Source organism: Phlebotomus papatasi, chromosome 3 (assembly GCF_024763615.1).
Source record: "Phlebotomus papatasi isolate M1 chromosome 3, Ppap_2.1, whole genome shotgun sequence".
Lineage (NCBI taxonomy): Eukaryota > Metazoa > Arthropoda > Insecta > Diptera > Psychodidae > Phlebotomus > Phlebotomus papatasi.
The window spans coordinates 77,696,333-77,722,817 of NC_077224.1; the positions used below are offsets into that span (position 1 = coordinate 77,696,333).

General features: G+C 32.9%; 2 protein-coding genes across 2 annotated transcripts in view; one reads left to right on the top strand and one right to left on the bottom strand.

The window, feature by feature from the left end:
- The window catches only part of LOC129805869 (calnexin-like), a 51,885-nt gene extending 34,580 nt beyond the window's left edge, over positions 1-17,305 (bottom strand). Inside the window, exons 1-4 of the mRNA XM_055854093.1 lie at positions 17,100-17,305; positions 16,722-16,859; positions 5,373-5,768; positions 5,159-5,292 (exon numbers count right to left, since the gene is read on the bottom strand). Of these exons, the coding sequence (XP_055710068.1) occupies positions 5,159-5,292; positions 5,373-5,768; positions 16,722-16,841 (650 nt within the window). The 5' untranslated portion in view covers positions 16,842-16,859; positions 17,100-17,305. The remainder of the gene's footprint in view (positions 1-5,158; positions 5,293-5,372; positions 5,769-16,721; positions 16,860-17,099) is intronic.
- Positions 17,306-20,789: 3,484 nt separating this feature from the next.
- The window catches only part of LOC129805870 (uncharacterized), a 45,023-nt gene continuing 39,327 nt past the window's right edge, over positions 20,790-26,485 (top strand). The window contains exon 1 of the mRNA XM_055854094.1: positions 20,790-21,600. Within this exon, the coding sequence (XP_055710069.1) occupies positions 21,536-21,600 (65 nt within the window). The 5' untranslated portion in view covers positions 20,790-21,535. The remainder of the gene's footprint in view (positions 21,601-26,485) is intronic.

The following is a 26,485-nucleotide window of genomic DNA, read 5'->3' on the forward strand; positions in this document are numbered from 1 at the left end:
TAATTTTAAATATTTTTTATACTTTCAATTTTTTTTAAGCAAAACCGTTTTGTGAAAAGAAACTACAATACTCAAACATAATATTTTTCATTAGATTGAAAATTATCATTCATTAGTATAGTCAGAACAATTACTTAAATTGTTAGGCTATTTTTGTCTCTATCGTTCATAGAGACAAAAAATACACCAAATCAGACTCTGTTGGCTTTTCGAAGGCCAAATATAAGACCTTTTAGGGCAGAATCACATTGACAGTAAAATGCTCACCGTCACCGTCAAAACTCTCACCGTATTTCGTTGATTTACGCATTTTCATTGCAATTCTTACGCAAATTTTCCATTACGATATTACCTTGTCTCATACTCGGTGGCACTAGGTGAAAATAGTATAAGAAAATTGAATAAATAAAGCGAAAATGCGATAAACGGTAAGCAAACAAAAAACTGTAGGATTTTTTTGCTACAGTTTTTCATACAGTTTTTTTGCTCACCGTTTATCGAATTTTCGTTTTATTTCTTCAATTTTCTTAAACTGTTTTCACCTAGTGCCACCGAGTATGAGATAATGTAACACGGTAATTGAGAATTTGCGTAAAAATTACAATGAAAATACGTAAATCAACAAAATACGGTGAGGGCTTTGACGGTGACGGTGAGCATTTTACTGTCAATGTGATTCTGCCCTTACTGGTTTTGTTCATTGGTTTCATTTTTATTGCTGATTTTTGGTCCACGAAAACTGTCTCGTCGTTAAAGGGTTAAATTTGGATTTTTTGGAAAGGTCTTGAAATTTCCAACACGATTGCATCGTTCGCAAGCGGTAATGAATCTGTCAAGTACCCGGAAATGACCAATCTTTTTTTAATATTCTTTTTTTTTTTTTGTCGGTAAACTTGTGACCCATCTAGAGGCGAAAGGGTAAAAGATACGAACACGAACAGCCGATCTCCAGATGACCCCCTCCCCCATAATTTAACTCAAGGAACATTATTATGATTTTTATTTTCCCCCTTCCCCTCACCATCCCCTCCAAAACCATGTTTTTTTTTGTTTTTTTTTCGAAAACGGTTCCTACGATTTATTCTTGGATATGTTTTGGAGGTAGGGTCAATTAAGCTAATTCAAAACCTGCTCCAAATGGAAATTTTTCGCTATTCCAAATGGAAACGTCACTAAATACAGTACTAAATTATTATATTTATATATTTTTTATACCACCTTGTTAATTTTGCTCCATATAAAGCGAAAATCCATTCATATTCACAAATTTTAATTTGTTAATTTCTCAGAAAAATTAAAAGTGTAGCTTTTCACCATCGAATTTTTCATCGATTGACCATGTTTTCCAATGAAAAACACAATGAGGTGACTGTTATTTATTCGTTTTGTTTAACATTTATGTCATATTTCTGGCTAATTTTAGTTAAATTAAGTGCTAATCTTTATTGTTAACGGTACGTGAAGTTTTCAAAAGAAATAATTACCTATTTCGTGAAAAAAAGGGGTTTCCTGAAGTGTCTGCAAATGCTTCAATAGGAAACCCCGGAAATATGATTTTTTTGGAGAGATTTTTTTATTGTTTTAGATGGAAAAGGAGAAAAGACCAGGAATAAGAACAAATCCTGCACTCAAGAGCAACTCAACAAGGTTTTGGAAGCCTTTCGTCGCGGTTTCACTTACACTGTTTATCTCCAATTAGAAACTTTGCATTGTCTCCAATTGGATTATTTAGTTTCCAATAGAAGCATTTTACACTCGCGTATTTTTCTTGTATTTAAGAAGTTTTCAAATTATATCTAAAGAATTTTCACTAAACAGTAACATTCTAGAAGAGCCAAGGAGCAAATTTATGTGATTCTCTTCAGAAAAAAATATGAACATAATGTATTGAATCTTCTGTCAAAGTTAACGCGTTTGGAAATGCTTTTGAATTAGGACATTTACCCTAGTACAGACGAACATTTCGTCCAAAAATATCAATGACTGGAAAATTCGCCTTCTTGAATTATTGAAGGTCAAGCATGTGGAAAGTTAATTTTTTTTATATGGAGCTATTTGAAGCCAATTCACAGTACTCCGAGGAAAAAATGTATTTAAACAAAAATTTAGTATATTTATCCCTCCATACAGAAAGGTATCTTATAATACGGAAAAACTTCTCACTTTTTAGATATTTAGCTTAACGGTCGCGAATGCAAAAAAGTTCCCATATAAATTTAAATCGAAATATGAGAAAGTGACTTCAAATTTCAGGCAACTTGCCAGGGGCGTGGTCAAACCACTTTGGAGCGTCTATTTTTTAATCGATTTGGATAAATTTGAATTTTTTGGAAAGGTATTGAAATTCTGAACCCGACTGCATCGGTCTGTATCGGTAATGAACCGGTTATGTACCGATTTTTGAATAATTTTTTACTTGACCTTGAGTTTGTTCCCGCGCTGGAGATCAAGCGGTAAGAGATATCGACTACCGGTCTTCGATGCCCCCCCCCCCATAAATGAACATTTCAAAAGAAAACACTTTTAAAACACAAACTTCTCCACTGAAACGGACGTTTTTGTCGAGTGACAAACTCATTACTTTTATTCTCTAAAAACTAGCTTCGCATTTCTTGTTTTGATTGAAGAAAGTTGAGCGATATCAAATGAAAAAAAATAGTATCTGCTAAAACGAACCCGCAATGTCCATTTAGTCATTTTTCTTTTAACTGGTAGAGGAAAGTGCCCATACCTCGTACGATCTTATGCTTCGTAATGACTATATTTTTCTTATGTTTTCTCAATAAATGTGACTCCGCAATATATTTTAAAAACTGGGCAATATCCCCTATTTTTTTTAAATATAGGTGCGATGAGTCACATTTATTAATAAACATAGGAAAAATTTAGTCATTATAATAATGGGGATCTTACGAAGCAAGAGCACTTTCCCGTACACAACAGTTTTAAATCAATTCAGAGTTTACCTGAGAAGTAATTCACAATCGTAACATAAGTTTTTGGCTGGTTACTGATTAATATACTTTATAAAATATTACCTCACTGCTTAAAAGGGTAAGTGTTCCGGATTAATATAAAATGGAGTGTTGTACAAGATAATTAATTTTGGTCATGGCTGAATTTTTACAATTAACCAGGCAATCGACAAATTAAGTAGACTGTAACCAGTAATCAGTTGTGACTGATTATTTTCAAGAATTTAACCTTTGATTTACCTCAAAATTTGTCAAAAATGCATATAGAATTAATATGATTGAATTTAGATTTGGTTGAATTTAGACTTGGTCGAATTTAGATTTATGATTAAAATTAGAAATCAGTTAATACCCGTTTTCCTTTTATTTTTTTGTTCAGAACCGGTCAGAACCGATACAGATTAATCAAGGATTGCAAGACCTTTCTAATGAACTCAAATTCGTCCCATTCACTTGTGAAATATTCTGCCAAAAAGCCCTTTTTCCTTTTAACCTTGAAAAAAAATTATTAGATTTCACAGATTGAATTTTAATTCGTTTGATTACAAACTTTCTTAAATGCAATACTTGACATAATTTTATAGAAAATTCCTTCCTTTTCAACTTTATCACAGTTATTTCTCTTCTTAACGATTATTGTGCTTTTAAAAAATCATTTGAGAAAACTCTTTTTAGAAAGAAAGATCTCGTCGCTGGATTATAACAGGAAAAAACGGCGACCTGTAGGGAGATTCTGTAACGATATGACAATGTCATATGACAAATTTTCGTAGTAAATTCGGAAGCACGAAAACGTTAAAATACAGTCAACATCGAATGGTTATTCCAAGGAAGGAGCTCTATGAAGCTGTCACTTCTCAGTAACTGATATTAATCTGATTTTCAATCAATTTGTCCAAATTTACCACATAAAACTTTTAAAATTGGTCATATGACATTGTCATACTGTTACAGAATTACTGTAACGTGTTGTGCCAGCTTTTAAAAATTCTAGACCGAAGGAATGTGCCACAGCACTCTTCATGGTGTCTGCAACTGGCCAACTTGTTCCTCCGATTGTTGTTCATAAAACTGATATTACACCAAAGATTGCCTTTCACATTAAATATTAAATTAAATAATCTAATAAAAATTTTAAAAATGTAATAAAAAATTATTTTCTTGTTTTAATATGCTTGTAAATTGAGTGATCCAATTAGAAGACCATTTCATCCAATTAGCGAAAAGGCGACCCACTTAGTGCATTGTAACTTGCTTCAGTAGTATCATTATTTTATAAATTTTCTTTAATATTTTTGATAATTTTTTCTTTATATTATGTTTCTTAATGAAACAGTGAATAATTCTATGGATTTAGAAGAAGTAAAAAAGAATTTCATCAGTCCAAAAACTAGCGTTTAAGTAGCACTCTACGGAAAACGATCCAGTTACCCCATCTTACTATATCCATTACAAACTCTATTGATTTAGATAGAGTAACTGCCCAAGAAAACAAATTGGCAATGAGAACTCAAATCAGGAAAGAGGATGAAGGCCAATTTTAACAAATTCGACGAGATGTCAAATTTTCCGTTCGTCATTTTGAACAAAAATTTTGCATGACTTTTCGCGAAACGAGAAAAGAACAATAAAATGTATTTTCATCTCTGTCGGGCTATTTTTTCCAAGTAATTGAAGAACTAAAGTAACTAAAAATCCATTTCTGACAGCAATTCGAATATCAGTTGCCCAGGAATAAATCATCTAAAATCACTCAATTTGCGTATGATGTGTAATACCATGGTAAGGAATGGGTTAATTGATTTAAATTTTTTTCAAAGATTTTGCATCCTGAATAAACTCTAACAGGTTTTGTAATAGATTTGATGCGGTAACTGATTTTTAATTCAGAATTATTAAAGGACTTAGCAATACTTTAAATCGGTTATAAATCGGTAAATGTGGAAATTTGGCGAAGTTGATAAACCTTATTCCAATTCTAAAATTCATTCGATCCAATCAACTTTTTGATGCGCTTGCAAGAAAGCTTAAATGTGCCTTTTTTTCATCTAATTATGAAAACTTGTATATACAAGTCCAACTTGCAAACATTTCTCTTTCACTGCAAATTCACCCAACATGACCAACACAGAATAAAAGGAAAAATAATGCAATATAGAATAGAATAATGATGAAATACTCACTTTGACTTGCGGCAGTGTTTCTCAGTGATGGTACCATTAAGTGGATTAACGTGTCGGAATATGAAGTGGAGCTTTATGTCATTTCCACACTTGTCCGGGCCAAACATAATTGTATAGGGCGTTTTGTCTTGAAACTGCAAAACATGGAAAATATGAGATATAATCTCACCCTGGCAAAAAGCGCAATATCATAAAACATTGTATAATGTCAAACCTGCGAGAGATCCGTGGTCTCCTTTCCGGCTGAGAGAAGTTTAATATAGGCACCGCCACACTCCTGTCCTTCCTGCAGTGTGACTTCATACTGAACAACCAGAGGTTTGTCCGTGAACACAAAGGGTTTAGTGAGACGCGACGCAATTGCCGCATGTTTGGCCTTTGATTTCAGCACCAAGCCCAAATCTTGCTTGAGAATTGGACGCTGTGGTGCTTCAACTTCCCAAACACCATCATACTTTGCAATCTCATCAGCTGTATTGTCCTTCTTTGCCTGTGACTTTACCCATTTCTTGCCAAATGCATCACGATCATCAAAGTGTTCCGCAAAGTAGAACTTTCCCGGAATCACTCTTGGAGATTCATACTGAATACTGTCTTCTTCCTCAACAACCTAATTTCGGAAGAATATAAAGAAAGGGAACTTTGTAGGCATGGAACTTTAACGATTTTTGCATTTACGCCTGTAATCTAGGCAAAACTGTTTCTTGCATTTAGTAATGAATTGGTTCATTACTTAATTCATTGGTTAAGTGTGAACAAGTTTTTTGAAAATTTAAGAAAAAATTGTTTTTCGAATTTATGCAATCTGTAATTGTTAGTTATCATATTTATTGGCCCCGAGAGGTTTTTCCTTATTCTGGTCTAGAAATATCAAAAAAGTCACAATATCTGCAAGGAAGCAGAAAATCGAAAATTCACGATTTTTGACCAAAAATATCTAAGTTCAGGAGTTAATTAGGATCCTGCAAAAAATATCCTAGATTTAGACATCCTTATAGTTTGTAATTATCCGAAAGAATCGGATTTTTATCGATTCTAGATAGTCTAAAAACATTGTTGTTTCCATGGGGACCTAGAGTCCCAAAGGAGACGAAAGAGTTAATGAAAATTTTAAAGTGCTCTATCTCGGGAACGGATTAAGATGTTTTTCTTGCTCTGTTTTTATTTGAAAGGTAATTTTGTTCTGTTTAAAACTATTTACTAAATTTTGGATTATATGTTCAAGTCTTTTTTTTTGTAATAGTCTTTTAACATTTCTTTTTTTTTTTTTTTGAAAAAATGTGAAAATGGTTTTTCAGAAAAAACCCATTCTTAAAAATTTTATTTTTTTTACTATTTATCAGTATCATTGAGTACTATATTCCTTGAAAAATTTAACGTTTAATTTTGAGTTTAACAGGTTTAATTTAGAAAATTCAGTAAAATTTTAATTATTTTTAATAAAAGTTAAACGGAAAAGTGGAAGTTCTCCTTTTCAAGGAATGTAGTAGTCAATGTTGATCAACAGTAAAAAATCAAAATTTTGAAGAATGGTATTTTGATTAAGATTGTTTTGAAAACATGCACAGCTTAAGCATGAAATGATCAAGATTGTGCTGAAAACATGCACAGCGATTGGACTTCTTAAAACAGATGGTGCTCGTCAAAACCGGTACAGCCGCGTACAGCTCAAAAATAAAATGGTTAAAATTGAGCATAGTCCTGCATAGCTCAAACAAAATTGAATCTAAATTTTTAACCAGGGGCTTATCAAACCTAATAAAAAGTGAAGATATTTTTCACTTTTCCTTGTAAAATTTTTGCAGATATTGCACCACGACTTAAACAAATTTGCTCATAGTTCTTGTATTATTTCGGCGAACATTATGAAATATGTATCTTTAGATAGCTTTTAATGCACGATTTCGAATAATATCAGACTGATAAGTCAATTCTCTTTAGAAAAAAACTTGCCAATAGTCTTCAGTGCCTCTATGTAAAAATGTATAGAAAAATGAAATGTCGAGAGGCCCCTGTTTTTAACAGTTTTCTTTAACTTACTCGTTTTATGTTTAACAACTGTGCGCGTTTCAGCACAATATAAACGCCCTAGAAAGTGAGGGAATTATAAAAGCTTTTTCTTCAACGCTAAATTTTAATAGATAAGGACAAAATGCATTTTAGGAGCAAGAGGAGCACCCTAGAGTCTCGTGAAGAAATTAAAAGTTTTTTTTTAAATTTATTTCAACGGGAAATTTTGAAGAATTGTAAGGACAAAATGCATTTTAAGAACAAGAGAGACGCCCCAGAAAGTGACTGAGAAAATTAAAAGTGTTAACGCAAATTTTGGTAGATTACAAGGACAAAAGGCATTGTAAGAACTAGAAGGGCACTCCAGAAAGACTCGGAGTCTATTTTATTAAAATCTTTTTTACTTAAACATGGCAATTATAAAGAGTCAAGGTTCAGTTGTCTAAAAAATAAAAGGAACATCGGCGCCCCTGGAGGCTCGCACCCTGGGCGGACCGCCCCTTCCGCACCCCCTTAGGTATGCTACTGTCATTACCGGTTCAGACTTGTCAGAAAATCCAAGGCCTTTCCAACGAGCCCAAACATAATCCAATTCGGTTGAAAAATGCGCTCTCTAGAGCCTTTTAAAACTTAAACCTTGAAAACGGTTATTAGAAATGATTCAATGGGATTTTCATATAGTAAAGTTGGGGCAACTGGATCGTTTTCTGAAAAGTGCTACTTAAACGCTTGTGTTTTGGACTGATGAAATTCTTTTTTACTTCTTTTAAATCCATAGAATTATTCACTGTTTCATTCAGAAACATAATATAAAAAAAATTATCTAAAATATTAAAGAAAATTTATAAAATAATTATAATACTGAAATAAGTCAACATGCACTAACTGGGTCGCCTTTTCGCTAATTCACTTTTAATTAAATCTTTGGATTTAAAATACTTTTTTTTTCAGAAGGAAAAAACAATAAGTGTTTTCAATCAACCAGCTGTCATTAGCAAAAATATCACTGCTAAAAAATTTTTAGTGCAGAACCCAGCTGGCACAAGATTGAAATGAGTCGATTGCACTCACTTATTTAATGGATAAAAATATTATTTTTGCTTTTTCTCAAACTTGAATAGTTATATTATGTTACTGTAGTGACTATATTACGGAAATAAAAATAAAAATATTATTTTAAGTGGATTGGTAAAAAACGATCCAAATAGCGAAGCGCCTGGTTTAGCACTTGACTATACAGTAGAGTCTCTCAAATTCGAACGATTGGGGGGTATTTTTGACATTTCTCAACTCCCAAATTCGAACGATATTTTCAAAACTAACGGAATTTACGTGAAATTAAATTGCACTTTGAATCAAATGCCCAGAATTTCTCACAAATCTTCGTGGTGACGAACTTCCTTTACATTTTATTCTCTCGTAATTGTAAGTAAATATTCAGAAAACAGCACAGAAATATGATTTTAAATCATCCACACACGAATTTTTTAACATAACCCAACAATTGACATTTTGAGTGCAAACGGCGTTCGAATTTGAGAGATTCAGATTTGAGAGACTCTACTGTATATGATCAATTGTCTGTCTGGGTAATTTCATACGAAATATCCGTCTGGACAACCTTTAAAGGGGTGGGGTGGGGGATAATAAATAAAGTAAAACCTAAAAAAACTAGTTGAAAACATATTATTAAATTTAAAAACTGTTATCCCAAAGTGTACATGTACATTGACTAAAACTTTTTTTGGACTTTATCAAAACTTTAGATAAAAAGAATCTAACTTTGCCTGAAAATAAATGTCTATTCTATAGTTTCATTCAGAACAAATCTCCTTTTAAAAAACCCAATATTCCTATACACATTGTCGTTTTATCTGTTCTCACCAGAAACTTTCTCCAACATAAATGTTATGCCACAAAATAACCATATATGAAACTGTACTGTGAGAGAGATATTATTCATGAATTCCCTCCAGAGTGACCACTCGAAAATTCTTCATTGAAAGTTTTACATAAGTTTCTAAATTTCTCCAAGAACAAGCTTCAAAATAATAACATAGAATTATTTGGAAAATTCCTGCTACAGACTTTTTAAATTCAATTACATTCTCTATATGCCAGAAGCTGAAGAATATGTTGAAGTTCTATTATCCATTTCCGAAGAGATTATTGAGGTCAACTGTGTGAGCAGCACGAAAAAAAAGCAGCATGCACATTTTAACAAATGCGATAATTATTCGCTCAATTATTATTTAATTAGGAAAATGATCGTGATTATCGCAATCATCAATCAGGCTAGGACTGATAAATTGGAAAAGTTTTTGTTTTTCTTCAAGTGCGATAAAGTTTTCGAATTCACTTTTTTCTTTCATATTTTAATAGTTCGAAGAAATATAGAGATGCTAAAAAATATTTGATTTGAAAATAATGGCATGATTTTAAAATATTTCATATATTTTAGATAAATTTTAGGAGATTTTTAGTATTTCTTTCGAAGTAATTTCAATTTGAAAAGAGAATTTTGCTCTCTCAATAACTCAGCCCTTATGGCATGGATCGATTTCAAATTTTAGTATGTTATAGCAAGGACTAAGAGCTTTTCATAAAAAAAAGAGATGGCAAAGCGTCGCAGCTTTGCGCAATGCTCGAACTTACGAGATAGAGCTCACTGTGAATTAGTTTTTCGCATGATCTTTTGGTGCGTAGTGGTCTACTAGAGATCAAGTTGATTCATAAACCACAAAATTTGAAATTAAAACAAAATCCGTACTTTACCGGAAAACTTGCAGCCGGGTCCGAAGTTACAATACTTTCCCTAAAAATCCAAATTTAACCAAATCGATTGAAAAATGGGCCTTCCAAAGTGGTTGACCTTTGACCATCAATAATTCAAAATAGCGAATTTTTCAGTCATAGGTATGTTTGGGTGAAATGTTCGCCAGGACTAGCTCTAAAACCTACTCGAAAATCATTGAAAAAGCTTGGACCAATTTTGAGAAAAACCGAAAAACATGTTTTTTATGGAATGTTAATAATAGAGGATGTAAAATTATTCAAAAATCGGTACTTAACCGGTTCATTACCGATGAAGACCGATGCAGCCGGGTTCGAAATTACAATACCTTTCCAAAAAATCCAAATTTAACCAAATGGGGTGAAAAATGAGCCTTGCAAAGTAGTTGACCTTTGACCTTCAATAATTAAAAATGGAGAATTTTCCAGTCATAGATATGTTTGGGCGAAATGTTCGCTTGAACTAGCTCTAAAACATATCCGAAAATCACTGAAAAATCTTAACTTTCCCAGACTCCCCTGTACCGAACTAGAAGGGGTCAAAAATTAAAATTTTAAATGTCCATGTCTCCTGTTCTAACTGTTAGAATATGAAAAATTTTGGTGATTTCAAAAGCGTTCGTTAAATACTACAATACTTCCAACACCCCAACTTCATCTGATTTAATCGAAGGTGCGATTAATTAAAAAGTCCATTTTCAAAAATTCGAAATTGAAAATCTTGAAGACTTCCATTTTAAATTTTGATGATATTTTAATATATGTTTTAGCTGAGGTCAAGAACTTTCCAACGCTTCCCTCACCCTGACCCGAGCTATAAATAAAAATAACCTGACCGGACCATATCTTCAGTGTTTATGAAGCGGTTTCAGTGAAATTTAACGATTTTACTCTATTTTGAATATACTTTTTCGAACTTGTCTAGGTTAACTTTTATCCCTTATATTTATGACAAAGACCGATAACCTTTCCCCTTTAAAAATTTTCAAGGTCAAATGTTCTAATAACTTTATTAAATCAACGTTTTACAACCCAGCCGCACAAAATTGAATTGATTTAAAAAAAAAATTTGAATATCTCTAAACCATATTAATTTGTTTTATTTAACCGGTTCAAGTCTGGAATTACTACAAAATATACTTCTACAACAGCTATTACTACTATAATTTCCTTCATAAGATAAAAACTGGCTCTTCATGAAAAAATTGCTTCAGGTTTTGGAACAATTAGAAATCATGGGAAGCCAAATGAAGCGAATATGGCAGATTATCAAGAAATTCATTCTTAGGAATACCTACTTTAATGTAAATGTAACTACCGAAGAGTAAGATTTATCTAAAAACGTCCCCGAAAATCAAGTCCCAACTCCCGAATTTTTAAAATTTTTAAATGAAAATTTAAATAATTTAGAAAATATGTTTTTTTTTTTTAATTTAAAAAAAGAATTAAAGGAAATATGCTGTTTTTTAGACTTCTTGATCCACATAACCATTTAAAAGACCTCTGCACATTGGGAGCAATTTTCGGCAATTTGACAATTTGACTATAATGGGCACACACGACTTTCTTAAAAAAAATTTGAAAAAATCGAAGAAAATTACTTCCAATGATTTTTTTTTTTTATTTAATTGGTCAATAAGTTTGTAATAACATTCAGAATTAACTGTTTTATCTTTTTCAAGAAAAGCATAGCAAAATTCCTTTAATGTCCAAAAATATTGAAACAAAAACATTCTTACAGATTTGTTTGCTTTGGATTTAAACATCCATCTCATTCTTGTTAAAATTATAATGTTTAAAAATAATATTTGATAATAATAAATATTTGAAATTAGAATAAATCATTAAAAATGCGATTTAACTTATTCAAATCTCAAATAAAACTGTAATTTATTATATTTTTTTCTTTTTATGATTTGAATTGATTTGAATTTTTGAATTGAGGCACCCTTTTTTCCTATTTTCGATTTGCAATGATGGATTCAAGGTTTTTTTTAAAGTCTACCGCGCTATGTACAATCCTACATAGGGGAATATAGGCATGGTTCGCACACAGTGAACCTTCAAACAATTCAAATTTTCTCTTTGTTTGCAAAGAGCTGATTCAGCATTTCACATCTAATATCATAGGCTTAATTATGATCCATCTTATTGCTACGAAATGACGAACTAGCTCTTTGCAACCCAAAGAGAAAACTCGCATCATTTAAATGTTGACTGAGTGCGAACCATGCCTGTGTTCCTCTACATTTTTTCGCTTATATAGCAATGTCATTAATGTAGTAAAAATATAATAAGATGTATTAAAACTTTATATTAACGTTTAAAATTTTATTCATTTTTTACCTTCCAAAAGATTTACTAAGCTCATTACTGTTTTTTTTCTCTTTCATAAAAACCTTCTGAATAAATTTTATATATTACAATTATTATATTCAGATTATAAGCATGTTGGAATTGCAAAAAACGTCTGAGTAAATTTAATTCCCAACCAGAATTTCCAGAAAAAAAATTTGGTGTGAATAACAAATATTTTTGCAGGGCAAATAATAATTTTTCATGAACTTTTCATTGCTCGATCTCAAAGAGAAGAGGTAGCAATATTATTTCATTTACAATCCGAACATAATAAAATTTTCATAAGTCGATATCATCCAAAAAGGCGTTTTTGAATTTTTCGTTTTCGAAAAAGAAACAGATTTCTTTCATTTTCGAGTATGCTTTGGAACTCAATTAACTCTTTCGAGACTGTAACATATCCAGCGAATAAATTTCAGTAAAATTCATTTTTTTGTAACCCTAAGTGGACAAATATGATACTTTTACAAAGGAATAATTTTCTCCACCTTTGGGAAATTGGAAAATTCATGGGTACTCTTGTCCCCAAAAGAACGGAAAGGAGTCAAACTAAAGTAAATACTACCTACCCATTAAAGTTTCCAAAGAGCCTGAAAGACACTTCCTAAATAATCAGAATTCCCAATAATCAGGAAAACCGAGAAAAGCTTCCCCGAAAAGAAAATCTCCCGCTTTAGCAAGGCTCAAAATCATCGGCCATTATTGTCAAAAACAACACTCCCGTTTAAAAAGAAAAAATTCAGAAGTTTTTTTTACAAGGTTCCTGTTAAAAAACAATTGACGCGAACGGGCATTTAACGGATTTGACATACAATTTTGGAGTTTTGAAAAAAGTTTCAACAGGTTTTTTAAATATTTAAGATTTATTTTTCAATTTTATGCAATTTTTAATTCTTAATTATCAAACTAATTGACATCGCAAGGGTTTTTCTTCTTGTGATCTAGAGTGAACAGTCGTCCCTACCGTCCCACCCGTCGTATAAGCACTTCCGAGGAGAGAGCGAAGAGAGATATGGACAAGCTTGGTTTTCAGCAAAGGTTAAATGTCGATAGGTGGAAGGTTATTCTGCCAGATCCATACCGCTACCGCTATTTTGGAATATCAGCAAATTTTGATTTCTCAATAACTTAACCCCTATCGCATCGATCGATTTCAAATTTTAGTATGTTATAGCAGGGCCTAAGAGCTTTCCACTAAAAAATGACCAAGCTAAAATGGGTAAAAAAAAATAATTTTCAAATGGCCATAGGGTAAAACTTGGAAAGCGGAACTGTTTGGAAAGTGGGACCAAGATGTGTGGAATGTGGGACACCTCCCTCAAAACTTTATAAGAAATCAATTAATTATTTTAATTTTCGATCAAACGATTATTATAAGCCTAATTTTGTAACTAAATAAGAAGTTAAAGACAAAAGGCGTTACTTTACAATCAAAGAGTGACTTGCAAGAAGAATATGAAAAATATATTGTATGCGTGATATTCATAACCTTTAACGCAGTAGTTGTCATTTTCTCTGTTTCGTGAGGAAGTTGCTAGAAAAATATCAAAGTGTTTTGCTTGATTTTTTTGGCATAATTTGTGAATTATTATTAAATGCGCAGTGAAAATCGCAGTTAAAAAGGAGAGACATGTGATTTAATTTCGTGTTGCATTCAAAACAAGTTTTATGAAATCTTGGACAGGTTGATTCTGTGAATGATTTTGGTATTTTTGTGCAGTTAAATCTCGTCAACGAGGAAGAAAAGAATCCTTAATTATCCAGAGAAATGGTTGCAAAAGCAGTAGCAGCTGTTAAGGAGGAAATCCCCTGGAGAAAGACTGCCAAAACATTTCAGATTACGAAAACCACTTTTCTGACAGAGCAGTCAGGTAAAACACTTGGAGAACAGAAAGACAAAGGGGGCAAAGGGGAGCCTCTGCAGTACTTCTAAAGTAAGTGGAAAAGGACTTAGGTGGATTGGGTGTTGAAATGGGCTAAATGTTGTATCCTCTTATCAAGGTTCAATTGCTGCACAGTACGGAGCATATAAGAAATTTGCAGAATTCATTTTGGTGGAATGCCCAGGAAGTTCTTTGGAATTAGGATTCCTCAAGCGTCACTCTGAGATAAAGGAGAGAAGAGGATAGCGATCTAATGTGCAAGTATTACGCAGAAAAACCTTAACAATTGATCTTCTACATATTTCATATAAAATTTTGTTATTATTATCACTATGTCCATCTTTACAAAAAATTTTGTCCCACTTTCCAAAATTTTGTCCATCTTTTCAAAATGTGTTATTTCTAATAAAAACTGTTAAGATTCTGTCAGAATATTTCACAAGGTATTTCATGATGCACAGAAATTGGGACAAATAAATATTTATTGGGTTCAAAGTGCATTTGAAATTGAAATTTTTCTTAAGTGTCCCTCTTTCCAAAGTTTACCCTATCTTCTGTTCTAATTGTCAGAATTTGATAAATTTTTGTGTTTTGGAAAGCTCTCGTGTAATACTACAACCCTTTTGAAACCCCAACTTCATCAAATTTATTGCAAGATCCATTTAATCGAAAAATCGATTACTGAAATTTCGAAGTCGTATATAAACTGGACGATAGGGTAAATTAAGCTAATTCAAAACCTGCTTCAAATGGAAATTTTTCGCTACTCCAAATGGAAACGTCACTGTTTTCATGATAAATACGGTACTAAACTATTATATTTACATACTTTCTATGCCTCAGTTTCATTATTTAGTTAATTTTACTCCAAATAAAGCGAAAATTCATTCATATTCACAAATTTTAATTTGTTAATTTGTCAGAAAAATTAAAAGTGAACCTTTTCACCATCGAATTTTTCGTCGATTGACCATGTTTTCCAATGAAAAACACTATGAGGTGACTGTTGTTTATTCGTTTTGTTTAACATTTAATGTCACATTTCTGGCTAATTTTAGTTAAATTAAGTGCTAATCTTTATTGTTAACGGTACGTGAAGTTTTCAAATAAAATATTTATCAATTTCGTAAACAAATATCTGCAAATGCTTCAATAGGAAACCCCGGAAATATGATTTTTTTTAGAGAAATTTTCTTTTTGTTTTAAATGGGAAAGGAGAAAAGACCAGGAATAAGTACAAATCCTGCACTCAGGAGCAACTCAACAAGGTTTTGGAAGCCTTTCGTCGCGGTTTCACTTACGCTGTTTGTCTCCAATTAGAAATTTTTCCTTGTCTCCATTTGGATTAATTTGTTTCCAATAGAAGCATTTTACACTCGCGTATTTTTCTTGTATTTAAGAAGTTTTCAAATTATATCTAAAGAATTTTCACTAAACAGTAACTGAAGAGTGAAGGAGCAAATTTATCCTCTACAGAATTTCAGCTACAATAAGCTTATCTGGGCTTATTACTGGTCATTTTCTCTGTTTCTTTACCCCTCATTTTTGGATATGTTTCAGAAGTCAATCTAGAAAAGACCTCTGATCTAGATACCTATGATCTGACAATTCGCCATTTTGATTTTTTAAGTCAAATTTAAATCATTCAGGAACTTCTGGAGGGTTTATTTCTCAACCTATTTGAACAAGATTAGATTTAATTGAAAGGTCTTGGAATATTCAATCGGATATTATCGGTCCCAACCGGTCATGAAACGATAATTTAATTTTTAGTACAAATTCCAGTAATATTAAGTGTATTTTTCTTTTCGAAAATCGATAATAATGTACTGAATCTCGCCAGTTGAAGTATTCTGCAAAAGCTAAATGCTTTGAAACTGTTTTTCTAAGGTGAAATTCTTAATAATCTCACACCTATTTCATTTTCATCTTTATAAAATTTAATGTGAATTTTTTCACCCTAAAAAAATCATCTGAACTATCCATTCTTAAGTGGCTTTACGGCTTCACTTAAGGCATCAACAATTAAGATATAGAGAAGTTCATCGAGATCATAAATTTTGAGAAGACAAAGACATTACCCTGAATATCACCCTACTTCTAAAAACAGCAACCTCTTTAGGAGCAGACAATAAAGAATTCTTGAAATTACTACCACTCTTATTATTATTACTCACTACTTGTCCAAAGAGAGAGGCCTCATAAAGCCTCTTTTATATTTTAGCTATTTTGAGCTGGCTTTTGCAAGACACGAGTTTTTCCCCTGAAAGGAAAATTCTTGTGAATATTCCCATAAAAATTTCCTAGTTGGAAATCAATCGGGATCTTCCTGGCCCTATTGGATTCTTTTTTTTCTAATGATTTATTGCACTGCCTATTGAATTGTCTAATTTGTGCTTGTATCTGCAGAGGGGAGACGATCTCCCGGATTAATCTAATTGATGGTTCCACGAGGCAAAACGCCTCGCATGACACGTTGTTCTTATCTCTAAAAAATGGCATGTCTGCGATTAACTTACTGGACTATCTTCCTCCTCCGTAGAGACTGTAGCTTCTTCGTCATCGAAGGCATCATCAGTGGTGTGTCCAGATACCAGGAGTAGCCCCAGCAATAAGAGGGCAATCGTGGCTCGACGCATTTTCTCTCCCCAGTCGCTCTGCACGGAAAAGAAGAAAAGCGAGACAGAAAAATGAAAAAGTGAACGAGGGAGCTGAAGGGGACTAAAGATAATTCAATTTTGCACTCAATTGGTTTCATTATAAGGCACAGATTGCCAAGGAGAACAAAAATAAGGAGAAAATAGACACGGAAAAGGTGAAATTAGTCGATTTTTCCATTTTGACACAAGGAAAGGTGTCGCAGACATTTTCTTCTCTGAACAAACAATCTCACTTACCGCCTACTTTCTCGCGTCTCAGCTGCACAGGAAACCGAAAGGCCACTTAGTATTTCAGACTATTTTACCTCAGTTTTATTTGGAAAGGTGCAATTCTGCAGGAATATTACACCGGCCTCTTTCACGACAGAATATTCACACGACAAACAAAAAATGTTCACACAGAAAACGCAGCGAATGTGCACGGAATGCTCTGATTGGGCGGCGAAAATTCATAGTGAATTGTGGCAAACTTCACGCTGAAGTTTGAATATTTTACACATTTTTCATTACGTATAAAAATGTATTAAATAAAAACTGTAAATTAATGCCTAATTTTCTTATTTATTATAAAAATGTTACACAATTTGAGGTTACAGTAGAGTTCCTCAAATTTGAACATTTGGGGGGTATAGATGACATTTCTCACTCCTCAAATTTAAACAATATTTTCAAAAATGTAACGGAATTCATGTGAAATGCAATTTCCCTAAATGAAGAAAAATAACTTTACAGAATATATCAATGCAATTTATTGTGAAATAAATGGAATTTATTGCGGAAGTTAATGCGATAATATTGAGGAAACATCAGAGAAAAATGGTTCTAATTCAGACTCCACTCAAAACCTCAAATTTTACATTTTCAATTCAACCGTCGCGTCGTTCAAATTTGAGGAGTTCAAATTTGAGGAACTCGACTGTATGTAAAATCTCCATCTCATCTATGACATAAAATTTTCACCATACGACATAATAATTTTTAATTCTTTTTTTTGTAGAAGTTTATAAACAATTCAGAAACCATGTAAAACTTGGATATTTTTGTAAATAATATATAGAAACTATATTTTTCAATGTATAGTGATAGCCATGACACGAGACTTTTCTTAATACGCTTTATGGCCTTTACATACTAGAGAAATTTTTGTGCAAATTGAAATAAATTCCCTCCCTAGGCATGTGTATGGAAAACTCTTCAATATGGACATCAATTTCTCTAGTCTATAGAGATCATTATTCTTATCTTATAACAATACATTCTTCAATAATTTGAATAATTTTAACATTTCTTTTCTTAAAGATTTGAATTTAATTTTCTTTGCCACTGTTCTGTAAATTTTATTTAACTTTTTACAAAAAAAATCGGGTAAAAGATTTTAATATAAATGAGTGAATGCCGTAGATCACCTCATCACACATCACATGTTAATAATTCACATAATTCACATTAACAACAATGAAATAATTTTTTTAAATAAGATTTTTTCACGAAAAACATAATAATAATAATAATAATATAATAATAATGCTGGCACATCATTCCATGAAGGAACAAGGCCTTCCTGCAAGGGGATTTCTAGACATTCATTTTTTTTCTTGTACGGGATGAGGTTGTCAGTCCCATGCCCGTGGAGTCAAGTGCAGTGAAGCTCACTGGATGCAATTCGAACACCTTTAACGCCAGAAAAATTCCTGGTGACCTAAAGGGGATTCGAACCCGGAACACTTGCATCGCTTGCATCATAGAGCGAGTGCTCTACCACTTGACCCATTGAGTGCCTCTTCAGAAAACATGCAGAATACAATAATGCAATAGAAAAAAAATAATACGATAATAAAGCAATAAATCATAATATAATCGAGACCTCAGTTGAGTTTCCGCTTGTTTAAATGGGTTACCTCTTACCTGCAGACAAATCCAAGATTAGTATTAATCAATGATAGTGCAAACCAGTTCGGAACACCCGATGATTAGTTCAAACACCTGTACTTGCATAGTATAAATATTTATTTTTGGTAGCAATTTACCCGATTTACCAGTCCTCAGGTTAACAATCTTATTTAATTTGATTTTAAATATTTTAATGAACTCTCTCTCTTTTCTCAAATCTAACTGAAGTATGATTTCATTTTATATTTTTTATGATGACTATTCTTATCATTAAACAGCACACAAATTTCCCTGAAAATTTTAATTTCGATTACGAATTCTGGAGAATTAGTGTAGAGTTAGTATGTTTTGACTAGTAAGCAGTTTTCGGCCACCTAGAGTAAAATCACATTGTAAAAGGCAATTATGAATTCGTAAAACAACGGAATGGGTCGTTGCCAAGGTGTCTCATCAACCTTCAGGCCTGATGGCTACTGTGAGTGAGGTTGAGACGAGACCCTCAACGGTTGACACCCAGAGCTTCCGACGACTCTCCGCAACAGCGTCGGCCAATGCACTTCCAAGTTCAATTGTAGCGTCACCAAATGGATCTGCTTCAAAGGATTGGAAGTAATCTGACATCAAATTAGATATCTCGGAAAGCAAACCAGGGTTGTAGTTAGTGCGACATCCTCTTGGAATGCACGACCTCGAAATCTTTTTCACTTCCTCCACTAAACGCTCGTAATTCTCCGGTTTTGGATCAATTACCCTCACGCCCGAATCAACATCTGACGAGAACCTTCTCCAGTCAGCCTTACAGAAGTTGTACCTTCTACGAAAGGGCCTAGGCTTCATGGAGGCCGTGCGTGACTTGACACATGATGGGTCTATGCTGAGAGTTCGGATAGGGGGCAACACCGTCTTGCGACAGGATGGGGGCCATCTAGTCATCATCAAAGATGAGATCAGGCCAGGGTTATAACCCCGTCTCCATCTTGCGCTGCGAAAAGATGCTGTAAGTTTAGCATCGTGTGACAATGTTAGCCCCTTGCCCTCGTACCATTACTCCAGCGCTTCCCCATCTGCGTTTGTTGTCCCATAACCCCAGTGAGTATTGTGTTGTGACAGTTAAAGTCGCCGAGAATAAAGCGGACATTGGATATCGCAAAATTACTCGGCTCCGGGAACTGAAAGTCCACTCCCGGGGGCTTGTAAACGGAAGTCACAGAAAACTTCTCAAATGTCACGGTGAGGATCTCAATGTCGTCGGAATCCGTGAAGGCCACCGATTCGACACCAATGTCCGATTTCGCGAAGATGGAGCTACTATACTTCTCATGGGGTCTCTCAATCACCAATTTCATTCCGCTGATCCCTGGTCGGCGTTCATGGGGCCCCTGTGGGTCTCTTACAGACAAAGGACGTCACATTTTTGTTTTACACAGAGTTCGCAAAAAAGATCTTTGATCGTCGACAGACCCTCAATTCATTGAAATGATATTGAGGGCCGGTCCTGAAAAGGACCCTTTTGTGCTGAGTGCTGTCATGACCACCAGATAAAAATCTGTGGGTTTACACTTGCGTTGCCGTTGAGGTATTTGTGTGTTTTTTTGAGACTCAATTTTAGCCTCGTGGTGGAAGGATTAGTCAGTCACCGGAGACTGTCCAGGAGCATCGATTTAGTTCTAAAAAAGCCCTAAATGCACGTGGATGTTCCTTGCCATACACCCATAGGACTGGTAGAATGGGACTGAAGAAGAGGAAAATGAGTGGTTCTGCGGATCATCAATGGAATATATATATATATATATATATATATATATATATATATATATATATATGAGAATTCAGCATCTATCTGTGAGACTTGATGAATCAATAATTTTTCTTAAAAATAAATAAGATCATTGAGATTATTACATCGCACTGTAATTATTTTCATACGCTTCAAGATGTATTAAAATACACGTATGTATTTTATACACCTAAATTTATTACACTTTCACTTTTGAGTGGAGTGACCCTGCGCGAGCATCACGTGTAGAGCGCCAGTTGTGTTGAACACACGAAACTGTCGTCTTTTGATTTCTCAGCATTTTCATATCAGAGAATCCCACGAATAGTCGCATTTTTTCCCGCTGGCCAGAGATTAATCGGCAAAAGTGGACTTATTCAAAGCACAAGAAATCATACGACCACCAACCAGAGTCACGAGTGGTGCAATTTCCTCGTGAGTTTCCATAAAAAGTGCGTTTTTTTCGCATAGTGCAAAATTGCGTCTTATCATTGTTTACAAGGAGCTATCAAGAGAGTGTTCAGTTTTTGCGAGGATTTTCCTGGACAATTTTGAGGATTATCGCTAAAGAATTATTGTCTTTTTGAGCTTCGGCAGTAGCCTGAGAGTGAAAGTGATTGGTATTTTGAGGAATATTCTGGGGAAAAGTGAGATATTTCAGTGGAAGGAATTCTTGGGGGCTCGTTCGTGTGAGTTGAGTGTGCGTTGTGAACAACATAAAAAAAGTGGTCAACATCTTTGGATTTATCGCGCTTGGCAAAAGTAATTCAATATAAACAAACAGACGAGCCTCATGAAATGCATCAGTAATCTTCAATATTCAATCTCGTGCAACTAAAGAGCATTTGTGTTTGGAAATTGTGGAGGAGGCAACAAATTCTATTTGCATATGTGACATTTTCGCGCTTCATTTCGCGACTTTTCAATTCTTTTGTGGTGCTGAAAACAAGTGTGAGCAGGAAGGAAGATAGTCAGTGTGTGTGCACAAGAGCGAGATAGAACGACAATGCTGTCAAAACAAGTGATGATACATATCGGGGCGGGCTGTTTGTCCACGGGCTTCATGAGTTGGTAAGTTTTTCCTCAATCTTTTACGCATCTTCCCAGATTCATTCTCTGCCAAACATTGTAAGATTTTGGCTGTGGGAAAAGCTAAAACTTGGGAGAATCGTAGAGCGCAAATGCGTAGGCGGCCATGAAAGCATGTGGAGTGTTTTTGTCCTTCTGTTTTCATCCCCATCCTCTCCCTGCTTTCCCAGAAAAACCTCACTCTGTACTCCAAAGAAAAAGACAAAGAACCCCATAAATACCGCTCCTCTTAGAGGTCTCTGACCTTCACTTTCCCAGAGGAATCCAGAAATATTCGCAAATATGTACCAAAAGCACGGAATTCAATCTCCATAACTCAAGGCCAGAGACTTGGGGAAAGCTCAGCCTGAACCAGTTTTAACAGAGACTTTGAGGAAATTATGGTTTAACTAGTTGTGGTCTAATTTCTCGGCCAATTATTGCTACACAAACCACACGTTTAATCAGATGTTAGAGGCCTGAACAAGCTGCCTCAGGCACTATCTCAAATGGTTGAGGTTTCAGGGTATTTCGGGAAGTTTCTGGAACGAGGTCGTAGACCTGCGGTACCTTCAGGAAACTGAGGAATTAAAGACAATTTAATTATTCTATCAAATCCTGTTTGCAAGCTAAAAGCAATGAATATTGATTTATGTTTTGTTATAAAAAAGGAAATCTGTAACAGTCCGGGTTTTTAATTTTAGAAGCAGGGTTTTTTATTCCTATCTTTCATATTAAAAAAAAAGTCAGTAGTGTAATGCTGCCGATTTAATGATTTCAAAGACTTGAATGATCAGTACTTAAGTGTAAGTGCTAGAATTAAAGAGAAGCTTATGGATGACAGGGGTCAAGGAAACTCCCGGAGACAAGTCACCCGCATCTACGGCATGTTAAGAACCTCAGAAAAAAACAAGTTCAATTTTATCAAACTTCAGAAAGAAATATTTAATTGTGAACTTTGAGTAAAGAAACTAAGATTAGAAACTCAAGGATTGGAATACAAGAACAAGAATATAGGGGAAAGTGGTCTCCCTTCAAAAGTTTATGCCTTCGATTAATGTCAATTTCTTTTGTTTTTCGTAAGAGATTTACACTAAATTATATTAGAATTATCAACAATTGATGTTAAGCCAATTAATATTAATTAGAAATGTGTTAGTTTCTTGGGAAAACGAAAAGAAAATTCACATTATTCGAAGGCAAGAACGTTCGAAGGAAGAGCACTTTCCCCAACACTGAGATAAATCCCAAAAAGTTAAAATAACATTCCGGAAATGTTAATTTTACCCTGCAGTATTGATCCGAAATCGGTGTAAATATTACCCTTTTTAGGTGTATCAGGGGTTAAAGTTACCCTTTTTCATGTTAATTTTACCCTGAAAAAGGTGTAAAATTAACATTAAAAAATGTTGATATATTTTTACACCTAAAAAGTGTTAAATTTATGAGGAAAAAAAGTTAATCGCACCCTTTTTTTCTCGTTGTATATGATTCGTGTGCTCCAAGCTAGGCGATAATTTCTAATAAATACATCAAAAAATTTTATCCGCAGAAAAAATCAATTATTATTAATTAAAATTTAATACTAATTTTTAATCCTCAATATTTAATATTTTGGCGACTGCTATTATGACTAGCGCACAATAAGTTTTGTTTGTAAACATATTTTTAAAATTTCCTGTGAGAGTGAGTGAAATGACTAGATCTAGATCTTACTCACTCTCATTGAAAAGTCAAAAACATTATTACAATACAAAACATATTGTGTGCTGGGCATTAGAGTTTTACAAATACTCAATTAAATAAACAATGTATAAAAAAAATATCAAAAATTAAAAGATCTATAATTTCTAATGAATAATAATTTCTTTGAATAGCTATATTTTTCAAATTTAATAATTTGAAAATAAAATTAATGTTTTGAACTGACACATGTTTTTAAAGGGAACTGCAAAAATGAGCAGTAAAAGATCAATTTTGGTGAGCAAAATTGAATTTTAAAAACGGTGAAATTGTAATTAAATTTTTAAATAGAAAATAAAGTTTTTTTCAATTTAAATTAGACGCTATATTGAGAAGATTTCAATTTTTTATTAACCAAATTTAATTTTTTAGTGATCAACCCCTTAATTCTGTGACATATCTTTAAATCTAACTTAATAAACTGATTCGTATTCTCAGATAAAGATCTTAAATTTTAAAAATCACCAAATTTTTTTGAACCTTCAAGCTGAGATATTAAAAAACTACAAAATAAATAATTTATATTAAAAGTCAAAATTCTTTAAGATTTCTTCAATGTCAAAGTTGATCGTGAAAACCGGTTAAACCTTTACTATTTATTGAAAAAGAGCGATATGTATTCGAAATATATGATCATTCATCGACCTTCAATTCATAGTAGGAAATATTTAAGTTTGACAATAAATATTTATCGTAAAATGTTTAAGTTTAGATTTACTGCTCATTTTTCATTCCTTATTTTGGACAGAATCTAAAAAGTTCTAAAGAATTTTGTTTACTTAACCCTTAAAGACGAGAGGGTTAAAAATCAGGGATCCGATCTGATTTTTAGAGCAAAACGAAACTTTAGTAGCCCGTAGAAAAAAATTTGTTTTTGGGTCACCGGTCGGTCAATCGTCCTTAAAGGATTAAATTCTATTTTTCTGTCTTTAAGGATTACCGCGATTCATGAAGACTAAACAGCATATTTTCTTTAAATATTTTTTTAAACATAAAACAATTATTTAAAAGTATTATACCTACAACATACGAGCTATCTGATTTACAGATTTTTTTTTGAAAGAATTATATTTCAATCGATGTGAATACTTAAAGTAGATTCATCAGAAATAAAAAAAACAAAATATTTTCTGTTAAGCGGTCTTTAGAATAGATGTTTAGCCCAGTTCCGGAAAGCCTATAAATTCTAAAAAGCAATCAATTTTACTGATTTTTCAGAATCTAACATGTTATTAATCCTTAATAATTCAATCCTAAATTAAACTTTCCCAAAAAAATTTAATTGATAAGAAAATTAGGCTGTTAAGCCTTATGGCTAAGCCTTAGGTCTGAAGAAGCCCGTGTTAGGGGATGAGTTACATTCGTACTTAGACAAAGGATTTTTTATTTTCTTCCTTCAAAACAATACGTAGCATAAAATATGCCGAAAATGTTTTGTTTTTGTATAAAATACTCTCAAAAATACAAATTTATTAATTTATTTATTTTTTTTTCAAAAAAGGTCTCTGAAAGTCAAGTTCCAACGACTCAATATTTAAATTTTTTAATAAAATTCCAAAAAATGTAGTTTACTTTTATGTGCCTAAAAGCCTAAATTTAAGAATTAAGTTGAAAAACAAGAAAAAATATGTTCTTTTAGCCTCCGCGATCTACGAAACCCATTAAGGGGGTTTTGCATGGATCAAGAAGACTGAAAAACATAATATTTTCTCTATATTTATTCCGCATAATAAAATGATTATTTAAGTCAAGCCTTTGCTATATATCCTATATAGTGGTATCGGTTGGGTCATTGTTTACAAGTGTAATCTTCGAACTTTTCGATAGAGGCGCTAGTATCTCTGCTTCGGCCCGCCGGAAATTTTCTGAGTCTTTCTTACTCACTCACTGTCAGTTGGCTTTCAGCAGCCAAGCGAGAAAGATGTTGAGAGCGTATCGCTCGCTAAGCGCACACAATATGGCCTTTGTGCACTCAAAGCAGAGGAGATGAGAAAAAATATTTGTTAGTTTTTTTCCTCACATTGCAATTCACCCCTCACACAGGCGTTTGCCGCTGCCGCTTCAATGCTGCTACAAGGGAGTTTTTTTTATGGATTTCTACTGTGCTGTGTGGTTCGCTAAGAATACACACTTAAAAATCTTTCCATGCCTCTTCGAGCACTACGAAGAAATACAAAAAAGCGAGTTTTTTTTCTCGTGTAAAAAAAATTTGTGGAGATCTGATTTTTTCCTCATAATCCCATGCGATCTATTTATTAATTTTATGTGGTTATTGGTAATTAAAGATTTAGCACTGGTAAATAAATTGCTTTTCTTGTTTTTCTATATGATTTTGTTCTCTGAAAATGAGCAAAGTAATAATAAGTAGCAAAGTATCTTTTAGAAAAAAAATTTTTACTGTGTTGTATCCTCAGAACAGCTCTCCAGGGAACAAGTTCATAAGAATTAATTCTATCATTGCAAAATTAGTCAATATTCTATTTTTTTCAACTCACCTGATACTGTCATTTTTTGATTTTCTATAAAATTACAATAATTTGTCTTGTTGTTGTTATAATGTAATACAGTCCTTGTTAATCTCGTACAGTCGGATTTTGCTCAAAATAGGCCCCAAGGCCTAAGATATTAGGTAAGGGGAGTACAAAGATTAATTGTAACAAACCTGTATTTAATAGATATTTATAATACACTTCATTATCTCAGAAAAATACATTTTATTCTTTTTAAAATTTATTATTTGCAAATTTATAATTATCTTATGAATAAATATTTTCGTTAGTGAAAATCTAAAAGTTCACCAAAAATAAGTTTAAAATACTTATATTGTCCATATGGTTTATAACCAATAATTTATACTTTTACAAACAATATTTAGAAATTTTCAACATTTTTAATCTCACTTCAAATTATCATCTTTCTAAGAAATAAATAAAGTGAAGCAACAGTGAATGAAATAAAATGCATAGAATCAGATTTAAAATATTCAACGTTTTAAAAATATATAAAAAATTATTTTTTAGAAGACACAAATCTAGGAATACCACTAAATTTTAAACTGAAGATCCTTTCAACTTTAAAATCAAAGATTTTCCTATAATTTTCTTCTATGTTCTTCTAAATCCATATTAGTCTATACCCAAAATAA